Source organism: Pelecanus crispus, chromosome 7, assembly GCF_030463565.1.
Source record: "Pelecanus crispus isolate bPelCri1 chromosome 7, bPelCri1.pri, whole genome shotgun sequence".
Taxonomy (NCBI): domain Eukaryota; kingdom Metazoa; phylum Chordata; class Aves; order Pelecaniformes; family Pelecanidae; genus Pelecanus; species Pelecanus crispus.
The window spans coordinates 39,174,384-39,196,738 of record NC_134649.1 but is presented as its reverse complement, the minus strand read 5'-3'; the positions used below and the strand labels follow the sequence as shown (position 1 = coordinate 39,196,738).

The 22,355-nt window shown below is 39.8% G+C and overlaps 1 protein-coding gene across 1 annotated transcript; it reads right to left on the bottom strand.

The window, feature by feature from the left end:
* Positions 1–248: 248 nt before the first annotated feature.
* TXNRD3 (thioredoxin reductase 3) lies at positions 249–21,547 on the bottom strand. Its single transcript, XM_075714691.1, has 16 exons — positions 21,425–21,547; positions 14,581–14,641; positions 12,893–13,002; positions 12,606–12,719; positions 10,657–10,729; positions 9,648–9,767; positions 8,516–8,658; positions 6,990–7,105; positions 6,656–6,881; positions 6,335–6,427; positions 5,822–5,898; positions 4,779–4,935; positions 4,469–4,576; positions 3,466–3,561; positions 1,825–1,959; positions 249–1,534 (listed from the first exon to the last, which is right to left on the bottom strand). The coding sequence occupies exons 1-16, from the start codon at positions 21,545–21,547 to the stop codon at positions 1,472–1,474; spliced, it is 1,815 nt and encodes a 604-aa protein (XP_075570806.1). The 3' UTR covers positions 249–1,471.
* Between the last annotated feature and the right edge of the window lie 808 nt (positions 21,548–22,355).

Here is a 22,355-nt window from a genome sequence, read left to right as displayed (position 1 = left end):
GAGTATACCAAAGTGGTATAAAATTGTTCACTCAGTTTGAACAGAGAGAATTCTGCATACTGAAATAGAAGCACATTAGATTTCCTGACCAAGGCCCCAGATACAGTGAGAAAAGTTGTTTCTCCATTTGAAAGATTACAGCATGCACAAGTCTACAGAGGTTTTAGTATTGCATGTGATGAACAATATAATTGAAGCACAATAAAGTCTCAAGTATGTGATAACAAACCATGAGGTCAGACACCACGAAGTGTTGTATGCGTTGTTTATTGAACTTCAAATTCCATCGTACATCATAGATTAAATACTTAAAAACTGTTTACTATCATACAACCTTCAGGACAGTCTTTCAAAACATCTCTTTGGACAAAACTAAGAGCTAGATTCAAGCACAATTCCCCCAGAGCAGAATGCTAGGGGTGGAAGGAAGCTTCAGAGTACTGACTGTACACAACACTAAACAAAGCATGATAGCACACCAAGTCGTCGTTCTCTGCTGCGACACATGCTTCAAAAAGAAATTCTGTACAACGCTTATTACCATCATGGACAGACACCTACTATAGCAGTGGGACAGGCCACTCTCAGACCCTGCTCCTCCAAGACTTCAATACTTCACGTAAGAGTACAGACTTACAGTTCCGGGTCCTGTGATATTTTACATTAGAGCTGAAACCAGATTTGAGGTTATTAGCACTAAATATAGTCATAAACAGCAAGAGCAAACTGACAAGGTCTTGTACTTATGCTCTTCAACCCTGACACACAAGATGCCTACAACTGAAATTTTCATCTTAAAGACATGATGGTCACTTAAGGTCAAACAACTATGAATGAACAACAGCAACGTCCTAGATTACTTTGAAATTTTAGACTGGTTGAGGTGGGAGACTAGTGCTTGAACTGCACTGCTCAACATTGCATCCTATTTGTGCCATCTTGCCTCAAATGAATATACAATTAAGTAAAACAAAATGCATCAGAAAAGATAAATCAGTCAACTGTAAACTGTTGGCAAGAATCATTCAATTATATATTTGTCCTCTATCTCAGGCATTTGTACAAGACACTGGAGCCTAGAAGTGTTAGCTTTAATTTGTGCAACTTAAGAATTTCCTTCAGGAGGAGTTCAGTCATCTGACCGGATGAAGAGATCTCCCAGCCTTGCATGGCAGCCATCAGTCGTAGCTCACCTCACAATAAGGTTCCGAGCCAGAACGTCAAAAAAGCACAGTAGTGCTGATTCCAAGCAAAGTCAGGATTTATAGTTCAAGATTTCCCTGCTGTATTACTGTTTCCATGTGCAACGCTATTTACTGAGGAAGCCTCACAAAGGCATCACTCCCAGCTGCAGTACATATAGTAGTACTGATGCAAATGTTTATTTTGCTGCAAAACAGTAAGATATATTAGGGCTTCCACAGAACCAAGCATGCACAACATGAAAACATGTAAAACAGCAGGTTTAACCTCAGCAGCCCCTTTGAGTGATGTCTTGTCCTGAAGATTTTGTAATATCCATTGTAGTGAACACCTGTAAGACACCAAAAGAACAGCTTATTTACTGTTGCTCTGTATCATCCACATGGCTATTGGTCTCCTCTTGTAAAGTAACAATACTAGATTTCTTTGAACTGTTAACAATGGAAAAGAAGTTGCAGTGCACAATTAACACATTTTCTATAACATGTCAATACCTTATGGTTAGAAGTTAAGCAAATACTAAATAAATCTCAAAATACAGTGTAGTATTTTTTCCTTACATCTAGGTCACCATCTTCAACAGCAGGTTTTAAATCAAGCTGTGCCCTCCCCCTCCCTTACCTCTCCACAAGTTGGATGGATACCAATTGTTTCATCAAGTAATTCTTTGGTGAGACCACATTTTATTGCAGCAGCAAAACCTTGGGTAACTTCACCAGCATTAGGTCCAAGAACATGAAATCCAATCACACGATTCTTTAAGACAGGTGAGAACAAAACAGGAGTTAATACTAGGTAAAGTTTAACAAAAGCTCTAGTATGTAACTCCCAGTACGCTAAAAATTATGTTATACAAGCAGGTCAACAGCAGAGTCTTTAACAAAAAATTAACTACTCCGAAGAAAGTAGTTCTGCAGTTCTTTTCAGTCCATTATAGCAGAATGAAACAAGTTTTAAAATCTCACTAATCACACTAATTCACATATACTGCCTAAACCAAAACAGATCCTAGTTTTGCCAGCTGTTTTTATGATTTTATAGATACACACTGTGTTTAGTACATTCAAATTTAAAATTATTTTTCTATACTGAAATTAGGTCAGATAGAGGACCTGTTTATTCTGTTTGTTAAAAATCTGATACTGAAGAACTTCACTGGCTGTTCCCTTCCTCCCCAAGCAGTTAACAAGGAAAATGAAAACATTATGGGCTTGAATTTTGAGCAATCTGTCTCCATAGCAAGATCCAGAATGATGGCAGTAGGCTACAAAAACAAGTCAAAAATGGGTGTGGTTTGTTTCAATTCGTTTCATTAATTGGTTTATCAAGAGGGATACAAACAATGTTTTAAAACATTTTCCCAGGATGTTCCCATACCTTTAGAGATGTCCTAGCCCAGGTCTGGCCATGCTTTGCAAGATAAGATACAAATTCCTTGTAATATATTTAAATACACTATTTACCTTACATTCTCCTCCAGCATCCTTGGAAAAAAACTTTCACATAGAAATCTAAATAAAGTCCCTCCTTCCATTGTATTCTTTTCATTTGGATTATTTCCAATGAGCCTCCAATAAAAGCAGAACTTTGGCCCTTTCTGCAGTCTTTCAGAAAGGGTTAGGTGGGCTAATAAGGAAAAGAGTAAGCTTATTTCTTCTTAGCTTAAAAGCCATGGTGTTTCATCATACCATTCCTTCTCTCCAAAAATCTTCCTTTGTTTGTCTGTTCTCCCAGATAGTTTTGGGGAAAAATACCAGACAGCATTGGCACTTCTTTTTTGCAAGAACAAGAACCTACTGATCACTAGAAATTTACATTATATTCTCATTACCGAGTTTTCTAGGACCAACCCACATGTTTTCCAAGTCTCTACTAAACATACAAAACTCTGCACTTTGCAAAGGGCAAAACCCACAGAAACCTAAAGCAAGGCACCAGATAGTATAGTTACTCAAAACCCACTTGGAAGAAAAACCTTGGCAAATTTCTTCAGAAATCTATCCTTAAATTGGAACTCGGGATGAAGTTTCATAACATATACAGCTACCACTTGCTCAAACAGCTGTTATACCAAAAAAACCCAAACCAAAACAATCATCTCTCTCCAAATTGATTAGACCTCTTAAAACGCACACTTATGTTAACAGAATGGGTAGAGCTGACCTCAGGCAGGCCAAATAAAAGATACTACTGGTCTTTTGGCTGGTCTAAAAAGACATTTCAAGAATACACTCAGCATATCCATTCCAGTTTGCTACTTACATTGTCATGTTTACTGCAGATAATCTTTGCATAACAAGTATTGTTATCTCTGCCTGGTACTGTCCATTCAAGTGGCCAGAACAAACTGTGATAAACCTGGGAGGATGACACAAAAAAGAGCATTAGAATTTGATGAATTAATTCAGTTGCACATAATTCTAATTTTTAATGTCTTTACAAATAGGTGCTTTGACATTTAACCCATTAGATTTTCAGAACATATACTAGACAAGACAGCTATTTTTGTTCCCCCCAGCGCAAGCTGTCCATCCTCTGAAAGTCAGTAGAGGAAAACGACTCAAACCATGCACCCAATTTAAATACTCGATTATAACAGCAACAGCTATAAGACACAGCATTTTAAAATCATACTTTCAGAAACAGAAGTGCTTTAGTAGTACAAAATTAGTATCTAGTTACTGCAAGTTTAAACCTATTTTGCAAAACAGTTAACAGCAGAAGCTAAATAATGCCAAGTGTATTTGAAAGATGTAAAGAGTTAAACATAAAGCATACAAACAGCTTTAATGAAACTCTTCAGAGAAGTGCAGAAGCCAGAAATTGCCATGAAACAGGGAAGTTATGCCTGATACTCCTATAGCTGTAAGAAAAGGTCAGGAAGAAATAATTCCTAATTCAAGTACAGTGAATAAGCAGAAAGTAGACATTCGTCCCAGTAGTTTGGTATACTTCAGCAATAAGTCTTTAATTTACAACAACAACAAAACAACACCTACAGTTTTGCAACCTGAGTTTGGCCTCCTGAAGTCAAGCACTTCTCAGCAGCATGCAAAGAGCTATACACAGTTCTAGTGTTATCAAGTCCAGTCGTGGATTTCTGGGAGTCCAATAACTTGTTAGCCAGATGACAACATTTCCAGTCAAAGACCTATCTAGCTAACCTTCTAATCTTGTTTTAACACTGTGTCTTGAGTGTAAAGCAAGCAAGAGCAAGGAAAAACATTCTCAAGCTACAAGTTAAACAAGTCTTGAGTGCTCTCACCTCCAAGTTTTGCTTTCCATACTCTTCTATGGCTCTTTCTTCAGCTAACCCACAGCTGCCATACTCTAAAGGAGTAAACACTGTCGTTGGTACATTGATGTAGTCACACTAAAAATAAAAGACAAAATTTGTATTTAGACTACGCAAGTTCTATACAGTGCATAACAGGAAAAGTTGTACTAGCACTTTTTTTTTTTTGTACAAAACACTTGCAGTGCCCACAGTCAAGTGGACAAATCAACTTGTGTTATTGCAATTGTAAGGCAAAAAAGCATAGAAATAAGTTGAAGTGGTATTCTTATATCTTTACCTTTGTGGAACTACCACCATAAAGCCTGCGGGCTAGCAGTTTCCCTGCTTGAATGGCAACTGGAGTAAGCTCAAGCTTTCCATCCAATATATCTCCAATAGCATAAACATAAGGCACATTGGTTTGCTCTTCATCATTTACAGGTACTTTCCCATTCCTTTAAAACAAACACAAAAGAGTTCAGTATCATAACCCTTCTCAGAGCTCAGCAAAACACAGAGGGGAAAAGTTCTGCTACAAAGATGTTATTCTAACTACTACTAAGCACATTTTGTTAAATATGCTTATGGCTTTTTCACTTCAACTGCAAGCTCTTCAGAGCATCAATTACCTCCAACTCTGACACATGGCTGAAGTCAGTATTCAGTGGGCCAGTTTTGACCTGAGCAACAGCACGTGTCTGATGACAATGAAGTTACTCAGACATCTTTGGATTTAGGATCTTTTACTCAATTATCATGCAGCTTGCAATGTATATTTTCCCCCATGGGGAAAAAGAGCTGCAATATCACTCACATGTTTAAGTAAGTTGGCTTAGTAAATTGTTAGCTGCTGCAACCTGATCTTAATTTTTCTTTCTCCTGAACAACATAATCCTGCCTCTTCCTTTGCACCAGTTTTGCACTGACACCAGGGAGAAACAAGGAAAAAAGTTAAATCTGTAGGAAGCAAGCAGCTTGCTGCCTCTTTAAATCCCTAGATTAACTTGCCACATGAGCTGAATAAACCATTTAATTTAACAGAATATTAAACTGTAGCTTCTAAGTAAATTAAGCAAATATATTAAATCTATTCCTTAAGCACAGTGGCCAACAAGTAGGTATTAACTCATTCAGAATAGTTCTTCTATGAAATATAATTAAAGAAATGAAGTTAATGGACAACTGTACTCAAATCCAGGAGAGAAAAGGTTTTAAAGGTTCACATAATTGCCAGGTATAAGAGTGAGGATTTAAAAAAGCATCAGTATCATTACGTATTGTTAAAGAGGTAAAAAAAAAATCATTACATTCAGTGGTTTAAGGGAGTCGAGCAATACTTACTTCTCATTGATTTTGACACCAATTGTCTCTAAACCAATATTTCTGGTACATGCATCACGACCAACGGCTATCAAAACCTAAAAAACCAGAAGTTAAACACAATTTTATGCAAGAAAAGCATAATCAGCATAACACTTCCTTTGGTCTTTCTGAAAAAACTGAAGCATATAATTGAAGTGACTTTTCCAAAAGTCTTTTGAAAGAGCCACCAACACTTCAGGCTCCTTCATGTGCAATTTGTTTCAGAGATGCAATAAACAGCAAAACATTAATATCAGAACAAAAACAGAAGCAATAACACTGTTCATATGAACTAAAATCCAGGCATGCAAAGTTTCACCTATTCTGCTGACAGGGTTCAATTGAAGATGTATATTGAATTTTCATGTATTTTTTCTGCCAGTAATTTATGCGAACAATTCTTCAAGCAAGATTTCCCTTTATTTTTTTCCTGAATAACTTTTAAAGTATTTTAATTCATTTTCATGTGCTGCTATATTCAGAAACACTTACAGTGTTATACTCTTCTAAGAAGATTTCTGGTCCCTCAGTAGACTGTGCTGTCACTTTCAGTCTTCCAGGCATGCCTTCCTCCAGCTGTTCAACCTGTATAAATATTTGTAAGCTTAGAATGACCTTAAGCAACAGAGCTCACTTACATCATCACTTCAAACCTTGACCTACTAATCTATCATTCAGCAGTAAAAAAAGCTTAATCTCATAAAACACTTATTCCTGTATAGAAGCAAAGCCTTCCCAGACAGCACATGCATTCTACGTGTGCTGTCTAAAATAATTTTGCATTGAGAGAAGAAACCTAAAGAAAGCACTTGCCTGAACAGGTACAAACTTCCTGATGAACTTCACGCCATGTGTTTCCATGTGAGCACCTACTTTTTCTGCCATTTCTTGGTCAAAGCCCCGAAGGAGTATGGAACGCACCATCACTGTGACATCTAGACCTAGACCAGCAAGAAATCCTGCACACTCTAGAGCCACATAGGAAGCACCCACAACTAGAGTTTTGCCAGGGCAGTAAGGCAGGGAGAAGAGGTCATCACTAAAAAGAAAAGAAGTGTAAGTTACAAGGTTCTTTCAACACAGGCTTGCTTGTCTTAGTAAAAACTAGAGCAGACAAAGTTCAGCCTATTACGCCTTTTCATCTCACCTTGTAATACAGTATTCCTTATCTCCAGGGATACCTAGATATCTAGGCCTTTCTCCTGTTGCCAAGACAAAAGTCTCTGCTGTGTGATAGGTTACTTGTCCTTTTCTATTAGTTGCCTGTTTATATAAACACAGTTAAGAAAGTCTTTATCATAGAAACACATTTCAAGATAAAATAAAAAAATTATGTAATCCTCCCCTCAGATATTGTGGATATGTTTAAGAATCAAGAACAAGCAGTTTCAAACAAGAACTAATGCATTTAGAGAAGCCATGCAGGTCACTGAAGAATAATAGGTTTAAATAACAAACTATCAGGCTTTTCTCACATTAGTTAGAGCACTTAAAATCATTTACTCTTTGAATCCTACCCATTTCAACTACTCATTTGGATTGAATTGTTCATAACAACTTTACTTTCAAGTTATAAAAAGCCACCTCAAATTAAGCCCCTCCCCCCACCTTCCAATAAAGGTCAACACAATGCTTGTGACAGAATAACATCAATTAGTTCTTAGGCTAATGTAGCAATAAGTTACATGATTTCAGAGGGCCTAAGACCCAACCTTAAATGAATTCAAACTCATTTGACCTCTAGAGGCCCTTGGTCTTGGGAAATTTCATCTTGCCAATGCATCTCAAAATATGACCTTCATTCTTGCTCTTTAGTTATTTTCCAACACAGATGAAGGGAAACTTCCTCCCCATCGAGTCACCAGGTAATTCAGGTTGGAAGGGATCTCAGGAGGTCACCTAGTCTAATCTCCTCCTGAAAGTCTTTCTGTTCTACTTCATTTATAGATTAAGGACACTTAAGCAGATGACCTGCATACCTGGACACTAGAACTGGTAGATGAAGTTGAGCATACTACTGTCTTTTCAGTGCTAGTCTCTTGCTTTGAAGCACATGTAGTTCAGCCTTCATAAACTTGTATTGAAACCAGACAATTACACCCACTGAACCCAACAGTTGTCTTCAATATGCAGTTCTTTCTAGGTTAACCTTGCTACAACATGATCACTTACAGCAAGGTTGCCAGCACATGTTTTGTCTTGCAAAACTGACAGTTTAATTCTTACGCTGATACAGCATAAGGTTCTAGCAGTGCTGTTATGCAAGTGCTTAATCTGAATTTAATTTCAATAGTTTTTATGCTTTAGTACGAAGATTTTCCAAGTGGCAAAATTGTACAGCTAAAGCTTTTTTTCCCTCCCCTCACATCACTCAGACTGCTGACCTCAGTCATGAAGTTAGCAACTGAGACCACCTTACTCTATTCATGCAGGACATAAGTTTACAGATATCCACATTACTCTTTCATAACTGTTACTAGGTTTGCAAACACCGTGGCATGTACTAAAGTACAATAATAATTTGAATCAATAACTTATTTCGCAAATGAGTTTAACTTTAGTTGACTTAAGTTGGCAATGTCAAGATGAAGAGTGTTCCTTGTTGGATTTTAAAAGGCAGTTTTAAAACACAAGTTTTCCCTCCCAGCTAGATGTTTTAAACACAGCACATACCTTGATTTTGTGTGGTTCAATGAATTCTCCGTAAGAATTCAGGTACGTCACAGACTTCTCTCTTAAGGACACTCGATAGCCCCAGTTTAAAGAACCAATGTAGTTTTGAATTGCTTCTACCATGATCTCCCAGTTGTGTTTAACTGAAACAAGACGTTAATTTTATATTTAAATAAATCAAAGTGCAATGAATGCTTAGAGATAAACTTAAGCCTTATTCATTGCACATCATGCTAAGAAAACATCATTATAATCAGTAATGAGGATACATATTAAAGTCTTGTTCTACTATGCTGTCGTGGTTTAGCCCCAGCCAGCAACTAAGCACCACACAGCCGCTCGCTCACTTCCCTTACCCCAATGGGATGGGGGAGAGAATTGGAGGAGTAAGAGTGAGAAACACTCCTGTGTTGAGATAAGAACAGTTTAATAATTGAAATAAAGTAAAATAGTAATGATAATAATAACAATATAATAATGATGATAATAATAATAATATACAAAGCAAGTGATGCACAATGCAACTGCTCACCACCCACCGACCAACACCCAGACAGTTCCCGAGCAGTGATCACTGCTGCCCAGCCACCCCCCCCCCCCCCCCAGTTTATATACTGAGCATGATGTCATATGGTATGGAAGAGTCCTTTGTTCAGTTTGGATCAACTATTCTGGCTGTGCCCCCTCCCAGTTTCTTGTGCACCTGGCAGAGCATGAGAAGCTGAAAACTGCTTGACTAGCATAAGCAGTACTTAGCAACAAGCAAAACATCAGTGTGTTATCAACATTCTTCTCATCCTAAATCCAGAACACAGCACTATGCCTGCTACTAGGAAGAAAGTTAACTCTATCCCAGCCGAAAGCAGGATATATGCTAATATTTACCTGACTTCTTACTATCTGAAATAAGCTCATTCTAGAAGTTCTTTCATTTAATTCAGACAATATAGGGAACCCAATTTGCTTTCAATCCTAGAGGTTTCTATGACTCAAGAAGAAAGATGCCTTCTGATTCACCCAAGAAAAACTACTGAACTCTGCCTCTAGTTTACCAAGTCCAAAGTACAAGAACAATCTTAAGCTCAGAGTCTCATTTGTACACTGCGTTGGTCTGTCCTGTGTTCTTACTAACCTTGTTCTTCATACTGCCACCCGTATTTCCTTGAATCTTGGAGTGCCTGACCCAGAAGTGCTGCTTGATGCATTAGCTTCTTAGGAATGCAACCTACATTCACACATGTGCCACCAAGTCCTAAGATGGAAAGAACCATCTTATTATGTGCGTGAATAGGATATTTATGCTTTTCCTATCATATGCTTTGTATAATCACCCATATATCAGTTGGTGACGTTTGTTATAGCCATACAAGTAACATGAAATTTCTGTTGTAAGAGATATTTTAAAATACAATGAACACACTAAGCTTACAAGCTTGTATCCAGTTTAAGAGGTTACTTGACTCATTGAACCAAGAAGGCTACAGTGTGTTGTCTTGAACATAAACCCAGGATACTTACTCCAGAGTGCTTCAGATTTTAGTCAGATTGGGCTTTTTGCTTTGCTTACTTGCCAGAGTTCAAAGAGTTCAGTATCACCTATTACATGGAATTTGAAATATGTATTTGTTTGAAATAGCTATGAAAGCACATTCAATACCTTGACTTAATAAAACTTGACCAAATTCCTTACTCATTCTCAACTGCCAATAGCATTAATAAGGTCAGACAGCAGCTGTCTTTAATTATGGAAAGGTGAGGCATGCATAGCCATATAGTCACACTGTTCTAGAAGTAGCCTAGATCAGTTCTCCATGAAATAGAACTAGATGAACTAAAAGACAAAAAGCCCTCACAAACATGAGAACGTGAACACATATGTACACATACACCATTGGGACACGATTTGGAAGTGAACAGAACTAGAACAACATTGACAAAGAACTGAGTGTTAGCAATGCACAAAACAGAAATAACTGTTCAAAAAAGCAAGCATGCCAAGAAAACAACTCCTTTGTTACCTGTGTTCCAGAATTACAGGAATTCAGCCACAATTTCCAAGAATACAAATCCATAATATCTAACAACTCCATATGTATCCCTGGCACTCAAACATCATAAAATACAAGTTAACAGAAGTTTACCCCATGAGGTTCCGAGAGGCGTTGGAACAACATAATCTAATACCATTACTTTCTTTCCCAAGGCAGCAGCTTCCTATGAAAGACAGAGACAAGTCAGCATTACTGCACTTCTGCCTGACCAAGAAAGCTTATCCGCTCATTTATGGTCACAATATACTTAGCACTAACAGAAGGCTCTTTTGCTAGTTAGTCTCTATCATATATGGCTTTTCTACCTCCTTCACTAGACAAAAATTCAAATCCCTCAAAAATTACTACTTTCTTCCAAACTTTGAATGGATGCTTACGTTCAATGCTGCATCTGTATCATCCTACACTGTCAAAAACCATGATCTGAAGAGGGTACAAGATGGGCTTATCAGCCTATGATCCTCTTCTACCTCACCCAAAGAACTATTTATGCTGTTAGCTCTCCTTTTCTCTCAGGAGGGCAGGACTGACTTGGCATGTTCATGAATGACAAAAAGTGACATTAATTATAAACTGGAGACAGTTCAATGGAGGACCGCCAAGATGCTCAGGGGGCTGGAGCACATGCCCTAAGAGAAAAGGAACTTGACACATTCAGCCTGGAGAAAAGGTGGATTTGGAGGGGACCCAACAGCAACTTTCCAATACCTATGAGGAGGTCATCAAGATGACTGCACCAGGCTCTTCACACTGGTGAGTAGTGGAGGGACAAAAGACAATGGCCATAAGTTGAAACAAGAGAGTTTCAGACCAGATATAAGGAACTTTCACACTGTGATGACACTCAAGCAGTGAAACAGGTTTCCCAGAAAGGCTGTGCCATCTCCACCCCTGGCTATTTTCAAGACCCAAATGGATGAGGTCCTGCATAAGCTTGTTTGACTTCACAGTTGAGCACGCTTGGAGCAGGAGCTTATACTAGACATCCTCCTAATGTCCATTCCAACCTGAATAATCCTGTAATATTCTGTCCAAGGAATTACCAGGCATTTGATTGAAGCTACCCATTGTTTGATCTTTCAAGGGCTTGGATCAAATCTTTAGGTACCTCAAATCTGTTTAAGAACTCTTGCACAGTTACTGCAGTCCTGGCTCAAACAAAGTTTAGAGCTACCCAGCTATCTTGTGTTCTATGAACACCTGACCTCTCCCACTCTGAACAATTTAGTAATTATCACCAAGTTTATAACCCATGTCCCAGAAGGCACTGTGAGGAAAGATCTGGAGCATTCTGAAAATGAAGAATTCAATTGTCACCTTCTCCTGCCTGCATTTTTCTAGTGAAACTTGCACACTTAACTGTATTGTTGTACAGCAATCGCCAAGGCTGTCAAGAATAACATCACCATGCCCAAACCATAAACTGATAGTTAGGATACCTGGCTGAGAGGTGGGAATTGTGTGTTTGAATTGCTCAGGTAGAAGAGAAAGCCAAATCGATACCTTGGGTTCTGAGGCACTCTGAACAACAGCTAGTTGTGTAAGAGGTACACAATCTCTATGACCATTTCTGAAAAAGCAGCTAGAAAGAAAACTAAAGAGTGAACCAGTTCCTTAAGAGAACAACTGAAAGCACTTCATTTTGGATGACTGGTGATCCAGAATCCTGAACAGTCAAAAGTACTTCAAGAGTAGCCTTTCAGTTTTCCAGATGATTGTTTGGAAGTGTTAAAGTGCCTGTGTACTACACATGAAGAGGGGATACTTAAAAAACCTTTTGGTCCCACCCTCAGCCAGGAACCTAAACCCTATTATTAGTATCACGACCTGAATATGCATTGGCTAGAAACTGGTCCACAGAGACCATGATCTCCTGAGTGAGCACATCACTAGACCACTACTGATTCATTAATTAACAAATTGAATGGTAATCATCATCAAAATATAGACTGGTTTATGCTATTTTGATTAATAGAGAGACTAACTTTTGAAGAAGTTTCATATACAACCTGTTCTTTAATGCAATTTTCCCCTCATACCTTGGAACATGCAAGTCCACCCGAGCCACCACCAATAATAATGAGGTCATAATCATAGGGCTCTGCATCTTTGCTGTCCCCAAGAAGTTTCTGCAGTGATCCATTGTGATAAGCCTGGAGGGGGAGGGGAAATCAAATTACCACACGCATTTTTGAACAAACAAGAACTGAATGACATTGCCTTCTGATGTAGATCACCCAGTCTAATATGTCACACAATTTAATTATGATCAAACAGCAAACTCACTCAGTCTTGTCTACTTTCAGCTGATTTTTAAAGAAGTTACCTGGTAAGTTGAATCACAGCCGCCTATGTGAGTTCCATTCACAAATACATTAGGCACTGTCCTCTGATTAGTTAGCTCTGCTAACACTTGCTGAATACTGGGTCCATCAGCTAAGAATAAAATAGAAGGGAGTTTTTAAAACAACCTGAAGTATTAAAGGTTTGGACTGCAATATACTGCAGGCCTGCCAAGAAAACAATTCTATTATAAGCATATTTGTAGACTTCCTGAACATAAGCCAGTTTTCAGAAACTACTTCTCAAAAGAGCATGCTTAAATACCAAGGATAAATTGGTGCTTCAAGCCATGATTCTACAGAATGGAGTAAAGTTGAAGTAATAGAGTTTAGTCCCTGTATGTCCTGGATTCTTGTGAGTCTCTTCCTGACAGTGTCACACTTGGTACTACACAAAAATTCTTTTCCAGATATCACAGGAGATCATACAGACAGCTTTTCTTTCATGAGAATTGTCTGGTTTTGGAGTACGTTCTGTGTAAGCACACATAGTTTTGCCCAGCAGCTTTGTATTATGAGAATACGGGGATGAGAAGAATGAACATGCTCTTCTACTTACCCTAAAGCTACCTTCAGACTTTTTCCACTGACCACACTGTCTTAAACCTTCCAGTTTTAACATTATCATTGCCTGACCTGTCATCTGAATCATCAGCACCTACACACAGTCTCAATTTGGATCTCTCAGCAGTTGTCCAGCAGTAAGTGTGGGAATGAGAATTTACTGTAATCACTTTGACTAACATCTTTCTACTCTAAGACCATACCTATTTAGTATCAGTAATCAGAGCAACTGCAAGGGAAATACATTATTAATTAGGAATAATTCCAGGAAAAAAAAATGACTGTGCATTGTACTTGTACTTTGCATATCTTGGGCTATAATTAGTTCACAATATCACAACTTTAATAAAAAGTGAAAATAAGTAAGAGATGCTATGTATCAACAAATAAGTACATTTCCCCCAAACACTGCTTAAGCACAAAGACTTCAAAAAAGCATTAGAACTTTAAAAAAGTATTGGAAACTAAGTTTTGTACAGAAAAAAATTGATGATAATACACATTCAACAGCTTACCAACAGTGCCATTAAGAGTTTACTAAGAATTATGTTAGAAACTCTTAAAAGAATAAGTTCTTAAAACTACATTAAAACTACATGCAGTATGGACATATATGCATAAGGCACTACACATGTACTAAAAACTAAAGCAGCCTGGGCTTTTAAAAAAACCCTTCAAACCAGCAACTGCCAAACCACTGGAATTTACCCTTCCTTCCAATGACTCAGCAACTTTCCCTATGAAGATCACCCATATACCAAGTCAAACATTAACAATTCATCTAAAGCCACAAAAGAACCTGAGGTAGGAGAAAAATACCACAGGCTTTTTCCCAAAAGACAGGGCTCCTCCAAGAAAAATCACCTCTCACATCCTCTATCAGTTGATGATTTGTACAGAAAAGAGCCACAGCCTTCAGTTATATTAAAAACACATCCTGTATTAAAATCTACATTGAAACCTAATTGATTTTCTCTCTGAACATATTAAGATTTATTTCAATTGTTTTATATATCTTCCAATTAGTTCAAGACAGCCTAGTCATGCACAGTCATGCATTTTTAGTTATAATAAGCAGCATGTGATAGATTTTCTTTCTTTTACTTACCAGTTACATCAAGTTCCAAAGCATAGTACTCCACACGCATAGAGCGGAAGAGTTCTTTCACCTACAACAGAAACAATGCCAGTGCAAAGCTTTCACAAGATCTGATACACAGCTCAGAGTAAAACCTGATTGTTGGACATATACAGGTAACTTAAGTCTCAGTTATTATGCTTTGAGGGCCTAGCTCTACATGCCTTTGGTAAAGTTTGGCACTACTTCTATGTTTTGCATGTTCCTCACTTAAAGCCAGGCTATTTAACAGCATTCAGATTAAGCATTCCACATCACAGCAGTTTTCCAATACCTTAGGAAAAAGTTTCTATATACAGTTTGCTTAGCTAGACTTCTCCATCCCTGACAAATACCAAAAGCCATGAGAATAACTGCCATATGGAAAAACATCAAGAAAAGAGATAAAGTAGCAGCCAGATTCCTTGATAGTGCTAAGAAAGAAAAAAAAGGCAGCAGGAGTAGAGGGTAACATGCAAAACCAAAACACTGTCAAGTAAATGCAAAAAAAAGTGCATTATAAAAAGCTGCAAAAAGGGTAATACTCTCCAAGTGTACTCAGCACTAGGACAGCTCATGCCTACCAGCCCTGCCTTCACTTTTGGGTTGCTGTACGTCAGAAGTTATAGAACAAGCAAAGAATAATTACTGTAAGGAGTCACTGCATTGGGTTTAACAAATTAAAAATGGGAAAGAAATAACTGTGTTTAAATAAATAATTGACTACCTCAAGGAAGAAGAGAAGTGGTGGTAGATGGAATAAAAACTAATGGTCTTGAACCGCATCAAGAGATTGAGATTAGACTTTAGGGAAAGCTTTTCAGCAAGACATTGGAACGTATTGCCTAGGTAGATGACAATCTTCATCAGTGAGCGGCTTCAAAGTACATTTCAAAAGTGTTTGAACTACCACTTCTCCTACCCTGAGCCAGAGGACAACACTAGATGATCTCTTGAGTTTTTTCCAGCTCTGATTTTTGGTTTGCTGTTTAAGAACATCTGCCTCAGCCTCCAGGATCAGGCAGGAGTGGTTCTAACTTGTTTGCCATTGTTGTACTAAATCAGTTGTATCTTGCTTGTGAAATACTGAGACAGTTAATACCAGAATGTAACGGTTCATTTTTTTTAACCCTTTAAAATTGCTGTTGTTCTCCATTAAGCAGGAGAAGCATTCTAAAGATGCTTGGTCATTAAAAGGCTGCTTTTCTCTTGCATTGCCATGAATAAATTCAGATACAGTATCACTGCAGCATGTCCTAAAAATACGGTTCATGTGTCCAGAAGTCAGCAATAAAGTAAAAAGGGTGGGGGGAGGAGGGGAGATAACTGCATATACAAACCTAGCCTTAAAAAAAAAAACAACACCAAACACATCCTAAAAGACAGCTTGTGGAGATTCTCCCCAGCCTGGACAGAGTTCTGGGTGTTTTTCTAACATCATTTCTGGATGGACAGAGTGTACCATTACCAGATTCAAATCAGGCAGCATTTTAGAACTGAGATTTTTTTTTTACGGTAACACCTACCTGTAAAACTGGTAGTACTGAAATTGTGAACTGTCGTTCCAGTTGGACAATGACATACCTCACGGCACAGGAGGTATCATTACATTTGGCAGTATTTACTCCTTTGAAATATAATTTGCAGACTTACTTGTGCAAATAGATATTGCAAGGCAATGGGTAAAATACCTGCTTTTAATCATAACTGTCTTGACATGAAAAAAGCTTTAGCAAGAAGCACTAAATGTCTGTGTGATGGATCCACTTGCCAGCACAGAGTCTGAACGATGAAGCACACTAAGTTGCTGCCAATTGAGAAGAAATCTTTTGCAACCAGCTTTCTGATGAACTTCAAATTTATTGACAGCACTTCACTAACAGTAAGCTGAGTCACATCTAATAAGCTTAAAACATGTCAAACACATGATGAATAAGATGGTTTTAATGTTGCTGTGATCCATGCTATTAATATGCCAAAGGCTGAGTTCCAGTGCTTTCTACTGGAGTTTCAGCTTTATGCAGACAAACATAAAGCTTTTGTATTCTGTACCAACTACATGGCACATTTCTTACCACATCATGTATCAACTGTAATATACAAAAATAAGCTCTGCTTATGTAACTGATGACATCAGTTCTACAGTTACAGAATAATATAAGTTGTAAGGGACCTTTGGAGGCCATCTGATCCAACTCCCTGCTCAAAGCAGGGCCAAATATAAGTTTGATCAAGTTGTTCAAGCAGTGTCCACTCCATTTCTGAATATCTACAAGGACGGAGATACCATAATCCCTTTGGGCTGTTCCAATGTTTGACCATCCGCACAGTAAAGAATTTCCATTTCACCTCACTGGAGTATCTCTTGTTGCAGCTTGTATTTATTGGCCCTCGTCCTTTCACTCTGCAACTCTGAGTCTGGTTGTCTTCCCACTTGGTAGATGAAGACAGCAACTAAAATCCCTCCTTAGCCAATGCTGAACAAACTGAGCTCCTTCACACACGCTATGTTCCAGTCCTCTAACCATCTAGCTGGCCCTAAAAACTTTTGTCCGAAACCCACCATTACCTTCAGGCTTGCTTACTGGAATGACTATGGCTATGGACTGAATGAAAGGGAAATGGCAGTGGAACTGCTCCAGACTGTCTGTGCTGCAACTGTTGTTACAAAGCCCAAGCTGAATGCCACAAAAGATCTAAAAAGCAAACCTTAAAGGGATTGCTACTATAAAGTGTTAAGCTAAGAATCTGGAGGGAAGTCACAAACTTAGCTACTTGGCTGCTGTTTCAGTTTGCAGCAAAGCAGCCAAGTTAACAGGCAAGGTTTCACTAGTGTTTTTTTTTTTTTAAAAAAAACTGCTAAAACATTGCAACAGCAACTGGCAGGGGGGAGGACAGGACAAAGAACATTAGTAGAACAAGAAAAGATTACACTGAAGAAAGGACAGATTTAAGACTATGCATTTAGGCAACCTCTCTTCTCCACTGAAGATATGGAGTAGAGAAAAAAAATCAGATGTCAGCATCCTAATTAGAAGTAGCTATTGCACTTCATACTTTTGAATAGATCATGCTTGTGTTGTGCTAATGAAACAAAGAAAGAAAAGTAACAAGTATATGATCAGAGTTACGAAATCTTCAATACAGGCAAGAGACAATAGATTATTTCAGTTTGGAAAAGAAAATTATTAGGAGGAGTAGAAAGATAACATACACTAATCATGAGTAATATCTAGATAAGGTGAACAGGAAATGATTTCTGAGAAATACTCATTGGAGCAAGCAGCAACAACTGCATTCACCAGAAAACAATTTTGAAATGAAAAGGAAGTAAACCTCCATAAAATACATAAATCAGAGAACTTACTGCCACCTGACATTGTACAGGGCAAAATTAAAAGGAGATCAAAAGAGCTATCAGACCAACTAATGAAAGAAAGATCCACTGAAAACTTTTAACAGAAACTCAGGTCAAGAAATTCCTGAGCCACGCAGTGCTGGAAGCTTCAGTGGCATACTGGGAAGTTTCCTTCCTTATGCCCCAATCCTAAAAAAAAAAAAAAGTAATTTCTCCAACAAGTGTCTGGGACAGGATACTAGGTTGCACAGTCACAGATAAAACCATTTACTTCCCTTCTGACCAATGCAATGGCCTCTTTTACCTACTAAACCCTTCCAGTTTTCACAAAAAGAGAAAGAGACTAGAAAAATTTCCAGGTATTACTGAACAGTAGATAATTTCTCTGAAACTGAGAAATTGGTCTAACACTTTAGAGAACTCTTTCTGGAGATGACTTCTGTCACTAATATAGCTAAGCAGGTTTGAAATAAGCTTCATACAGTAAAGTTCAGTAATAATGGTATGTCCTATACCTGCCATTTCACATATCAGCTAACATTCTATAATAGCTACAGCTGAATTGACCAGAAAACCCTATGGATACAGAACGTAATTGGTAATAGCATAACATATAACTAGAATAACCAGCAGCTTCTATGCAACCACAGTTGTTGCTCTTAAAGTAATTTCAATATAATCACAGTGTTCAGATTTGGAAATTTTTCATGCTAAAAACATTCTATTCTATTTCATGCTAAAAGCATTTCTATCTTACTTAATATTAATCTTTTCAGCATGGTAAGAAATTAAAGAACAGTCAAGTCAAGTTATGACAAGGAAGTCATTCTAACACCACCCTCTCTCCACTACTGCCTTGCTAAAGCAATTGAACAATAAATTGCATTTGCAGAAAAAGAACTGCACACTTGCCTGGTCATGCTGCTAGCTAAAGTGAACAGCATCAACTGCTTAATTCATTTAGAGAATTTATTTGCAGTGCTTTTCTGAAGGAAAGCACAATCCTAATTTTCTTCCAGCATGGTTATATCCACTTGAAATAAAGAATTCTTCCCACTCCCCAAATTACGCCCTTTTAGAGCATGAGTGTTCTCCGCACTCATGCTAAACATCATCAGTTTTTCAATTAATCCTACCAAAAGCACATTGCCAACAACCATCCACAGTAAAAGACAGACATGGTGCACACTATTCATATCCATCTGTCTTTAAGTACTCAAAACTATGTGATTGCAAGCTAAGTACCCAAGCTGTAACTACACTTTCAAATTATATCCACTTCATTAATTCTACAGACTAGATCAGCTAGCAAGAATGCTGCATTACCCATTGTTCCTTCATTCCCTTCACTATTTTCTAAGTCTCTGGTGGGAGGGGTTGTTATTACCCATACTGCTGCAGATATTTATCTGTTTTATCACTTGATGTCCCACATGTGGCTTCCTTCTCTCTCATAAGCTTTCTTCTTCTAATTGTTCCTCTGCAATATATACCTCTTCTACGTATTTTCTTCATTATATTACCTTTCTCTTCTGTTTCAAACAGGAAAGTAAGCCAAGGAAATCTGCCTACTAGAGCAATCAGCTCTTCCTCCCACCCCCCTCCCCCAAGTTTATCACCTGTTGCTTCACAAAGATTCATACAGGGTCTTTCAACTCTCCCTCCTAGAAAGGGCCATGAGAGAGAGCCCTCCTACTCACAACATTCATTCTTCCCCTTTCCAAGACAATAAAGGTAATATTCCTTGTATCTGATTGTTTCCCTGAAGCAAGTAATCCTGCCTAATGGAGAAGCTTGGAAGAAATGCAGGGAAGAATGTTAATCTGGAATTTAATTACTGGACTACAATCAAGCCTATTTTTCCCTTAAGCTCCTTGTGTTATTCTAGTCCCACTGCAATACCAGAAACAGATGAAGGAAAAGGTTGCAAGGTTTAAAAAGTTACTCTGCCATTGTATGATCCGAAAAACACTGGCCTGAGTGCCATGCATATCAACACTTGAGCAGTCACAATCACTAAAAGCACACATATCAATACAGACAGGCACAACTAAGTACCTCTCAATGCACAGCACTGAAGAAGATAATATTTTTGCCAACTGAACTAGACTTGAGCAAGACTCCAACCCTATCATTACTTCATTTGCTAAAACTTCCACTGAGTAAGTTGATAAAGAGGCAAATTTTAGAAGGATTTGAGCTGCCTACTATGCTATACTATCTTTCTGCCACAACATTCTTGGAAGGAAGGCACTGGTTTTGCCTATCCTCTCATACACAGAAGCCTCCTTTCCCAAAACCTCAATTAAGTTGCAAGTGAGATAGAACATCTTCATTTAAGTTTTCTACAACAGGGTCATAGTATCTCCTCCCTCACAAGAGCTACTGGAACTAAACCTAACCTACACATGGGAGTGCAGCTTCTGAGTGTTTTCCCAGTCACGAATTCCACTGAGGAACACTAGAACTTGATCCCACAGGTCCAATTATGTTTTTCCAGCATGGCCACATAAAATTTGGTATTATGAGGTTTAACTAACATTTCATAACATGCTCTTTGTAAACATCCAAGAATCACAACACCTACAGATGCCCAGATTCTGTGTGAGCTGTGACTATAGTGTGTTGGTATCATAAAATTCTAATGAAGATCCTGTTTTTCTTTAACGACTCTGGCTCACTAGTTACAGCTACCCTGTGATATTGATGCAAAACCAGGGCTAAATATTTTTCTGTAAACATCACAATCAATCAATAGTTTTTCATTGTATTTTTTTAAACACACATTATGGCTAGCATTCAGAACTTACACTCTTGCTACAGAGCCAACCTTCTCCCTGAAATTTCAAAAACAGAAGAAAACTTAACTTATCCCTCCCCAGGGATGTAACTTTGTCCAAGGTGAACACCAGTGTGGTGCTCAAACTTTCAGTAAGAAAGCAACACAACCAGCACCCTTGACCTTCAAGTAACAGATACAAAAGCTATTTAACTGAGGAACAAGCAGGACTTCCCACACACTCCCGTAGAAAGGAGAAAGAACTGCCAAGGACGCCAGTTAGGATCTTTGCCTCCCTTCAAGCCCGAGAAGGGGGTTTCCAAGGGGTTGCACCTGGTGCTTAACTTAAGTGGAACGGATACTAAGCTACTCTCGCACTGCCTAAATCCCAAGGGTGCCGCCAGAAGAAGCAGCATCCCCGCAATGTTTGCTTTCCAGCCCTCTTCCCCCCGCCCGGGCGGGCCGCCAGCCGCGCGAGCGGGCGCCCTCAGGGCAGATATCTCTCGCCTCGCACGGAGGCCGCGCCAGGCCTGCCTCCTCCTCGCGGCGAGACGAGCCGGCGAGAACCCTCCCGCCCGGCACTCGCCATGACGGCGAGAGGAGGGAAGCGGCTCCGAGAGGCCCCGCACCGGCAGCTGCAGGCCGGAGGAGGGGGCCGGCGGGGGAGCGCGCCGAAGCGACTCCCGCCGCCGCCTCACCTTATTGCAGTAGGGGCAATAGCTCTTGCTGAAGATCATGACGCGGTGGGAGGCGATGAGGGTCCGCACGCGGAGCTTCAGGCCGTCCCAGTCCGGGAGCTGGGTCTGGCCCGGCGGCGGCATGGCGGGGCCGGCGGCGGAGGCCAGGAGCCGCGAGCGCCCAGCGCGCGTGCCGCTCACCCAACAGCAGCGGCGCGCGCCCAACGCCCGCAACTCACCCTGGCCTCACCCCGCCCCTTCCGGAGCCGGACCGACCTATCCACGGGGGGGGGGGGGCAAAACGCCAAACAACGCTTGCTGCCCCGTCTTTCAGCCGCACCGCAGTATGACTCATTGTAAAGTAATAAAAAAGTACCTTTACATCACGAGTGGAAGGGTTACGTAAAGGTGATATATAGAGGGATAAACTTGCAGGTTTTTTAAGCCACCCCTCCCCTCTGAGAGGAGGTGTGGAATAACCCTAGAGGAGGGAGAGGAGAGGGCGCATGCGCAGGGGGCGTGGCACTGGCCGGGCGGTGGCCGGGCGCGGGGCCACCGTGTGGGCGCCCGCTCGTCCAGCGGCGCCTTCAGAGGCTCGGAGGGCACATAGTTCCGGCGGGGAGCGACTGGAGGGGGCAGGCGGGAGCTGGCTCAGGGGTTGTTGGCCTTTCCCCCGCCTCCTGTCCTCACCTCACGGACCGTCCGGTCCCGAGATGGCGTCGTTCGCCCTGTGTGCAGGCGTGGAACAAATACCCGCAGCGGGGCCTGGGGGCGCTGGGCTTTTTTGGGTTTTGTTGGGTTTTTTTTTTTTTTTTGTGTGTATGTGTGTCCGTCCCCTCGGTGTCCTATAAAGCAGGGCGAAGTCTGGGGGGGAAGCTGCCTTCTGCAGGGGGAGGGCAGCTTTCCCCCATCTGCCTTCACCTGCTGCTTGGGTCTTTTAGGCAGAAGGAGG

Bases quoted from the DNA above. Each gene is read 5' to 3' on its own strand.
- TXNRD3 (XM_075714691.1), bottom strand. From the start codon at position 21,547: ATGCCGCCGCCGGGCCAGACCCAGCTCCCGGACTGGGACGGCCTGAAG. The intron at 12,720-12,892 runs GTAACTTCTTTA...CTCCCCCTCCAG, and splicing joins GCTGTGATTCAACTTACCAG to GCTTATCACAATGGATCACT. The intron at 3,562-4,468 runs GTGAGAGCACTC...TCATCCTCCCAG, and splicing joins ATGGAAAGCAAAACTTGGAG to GTTTATCACAGTTTGTTCTG.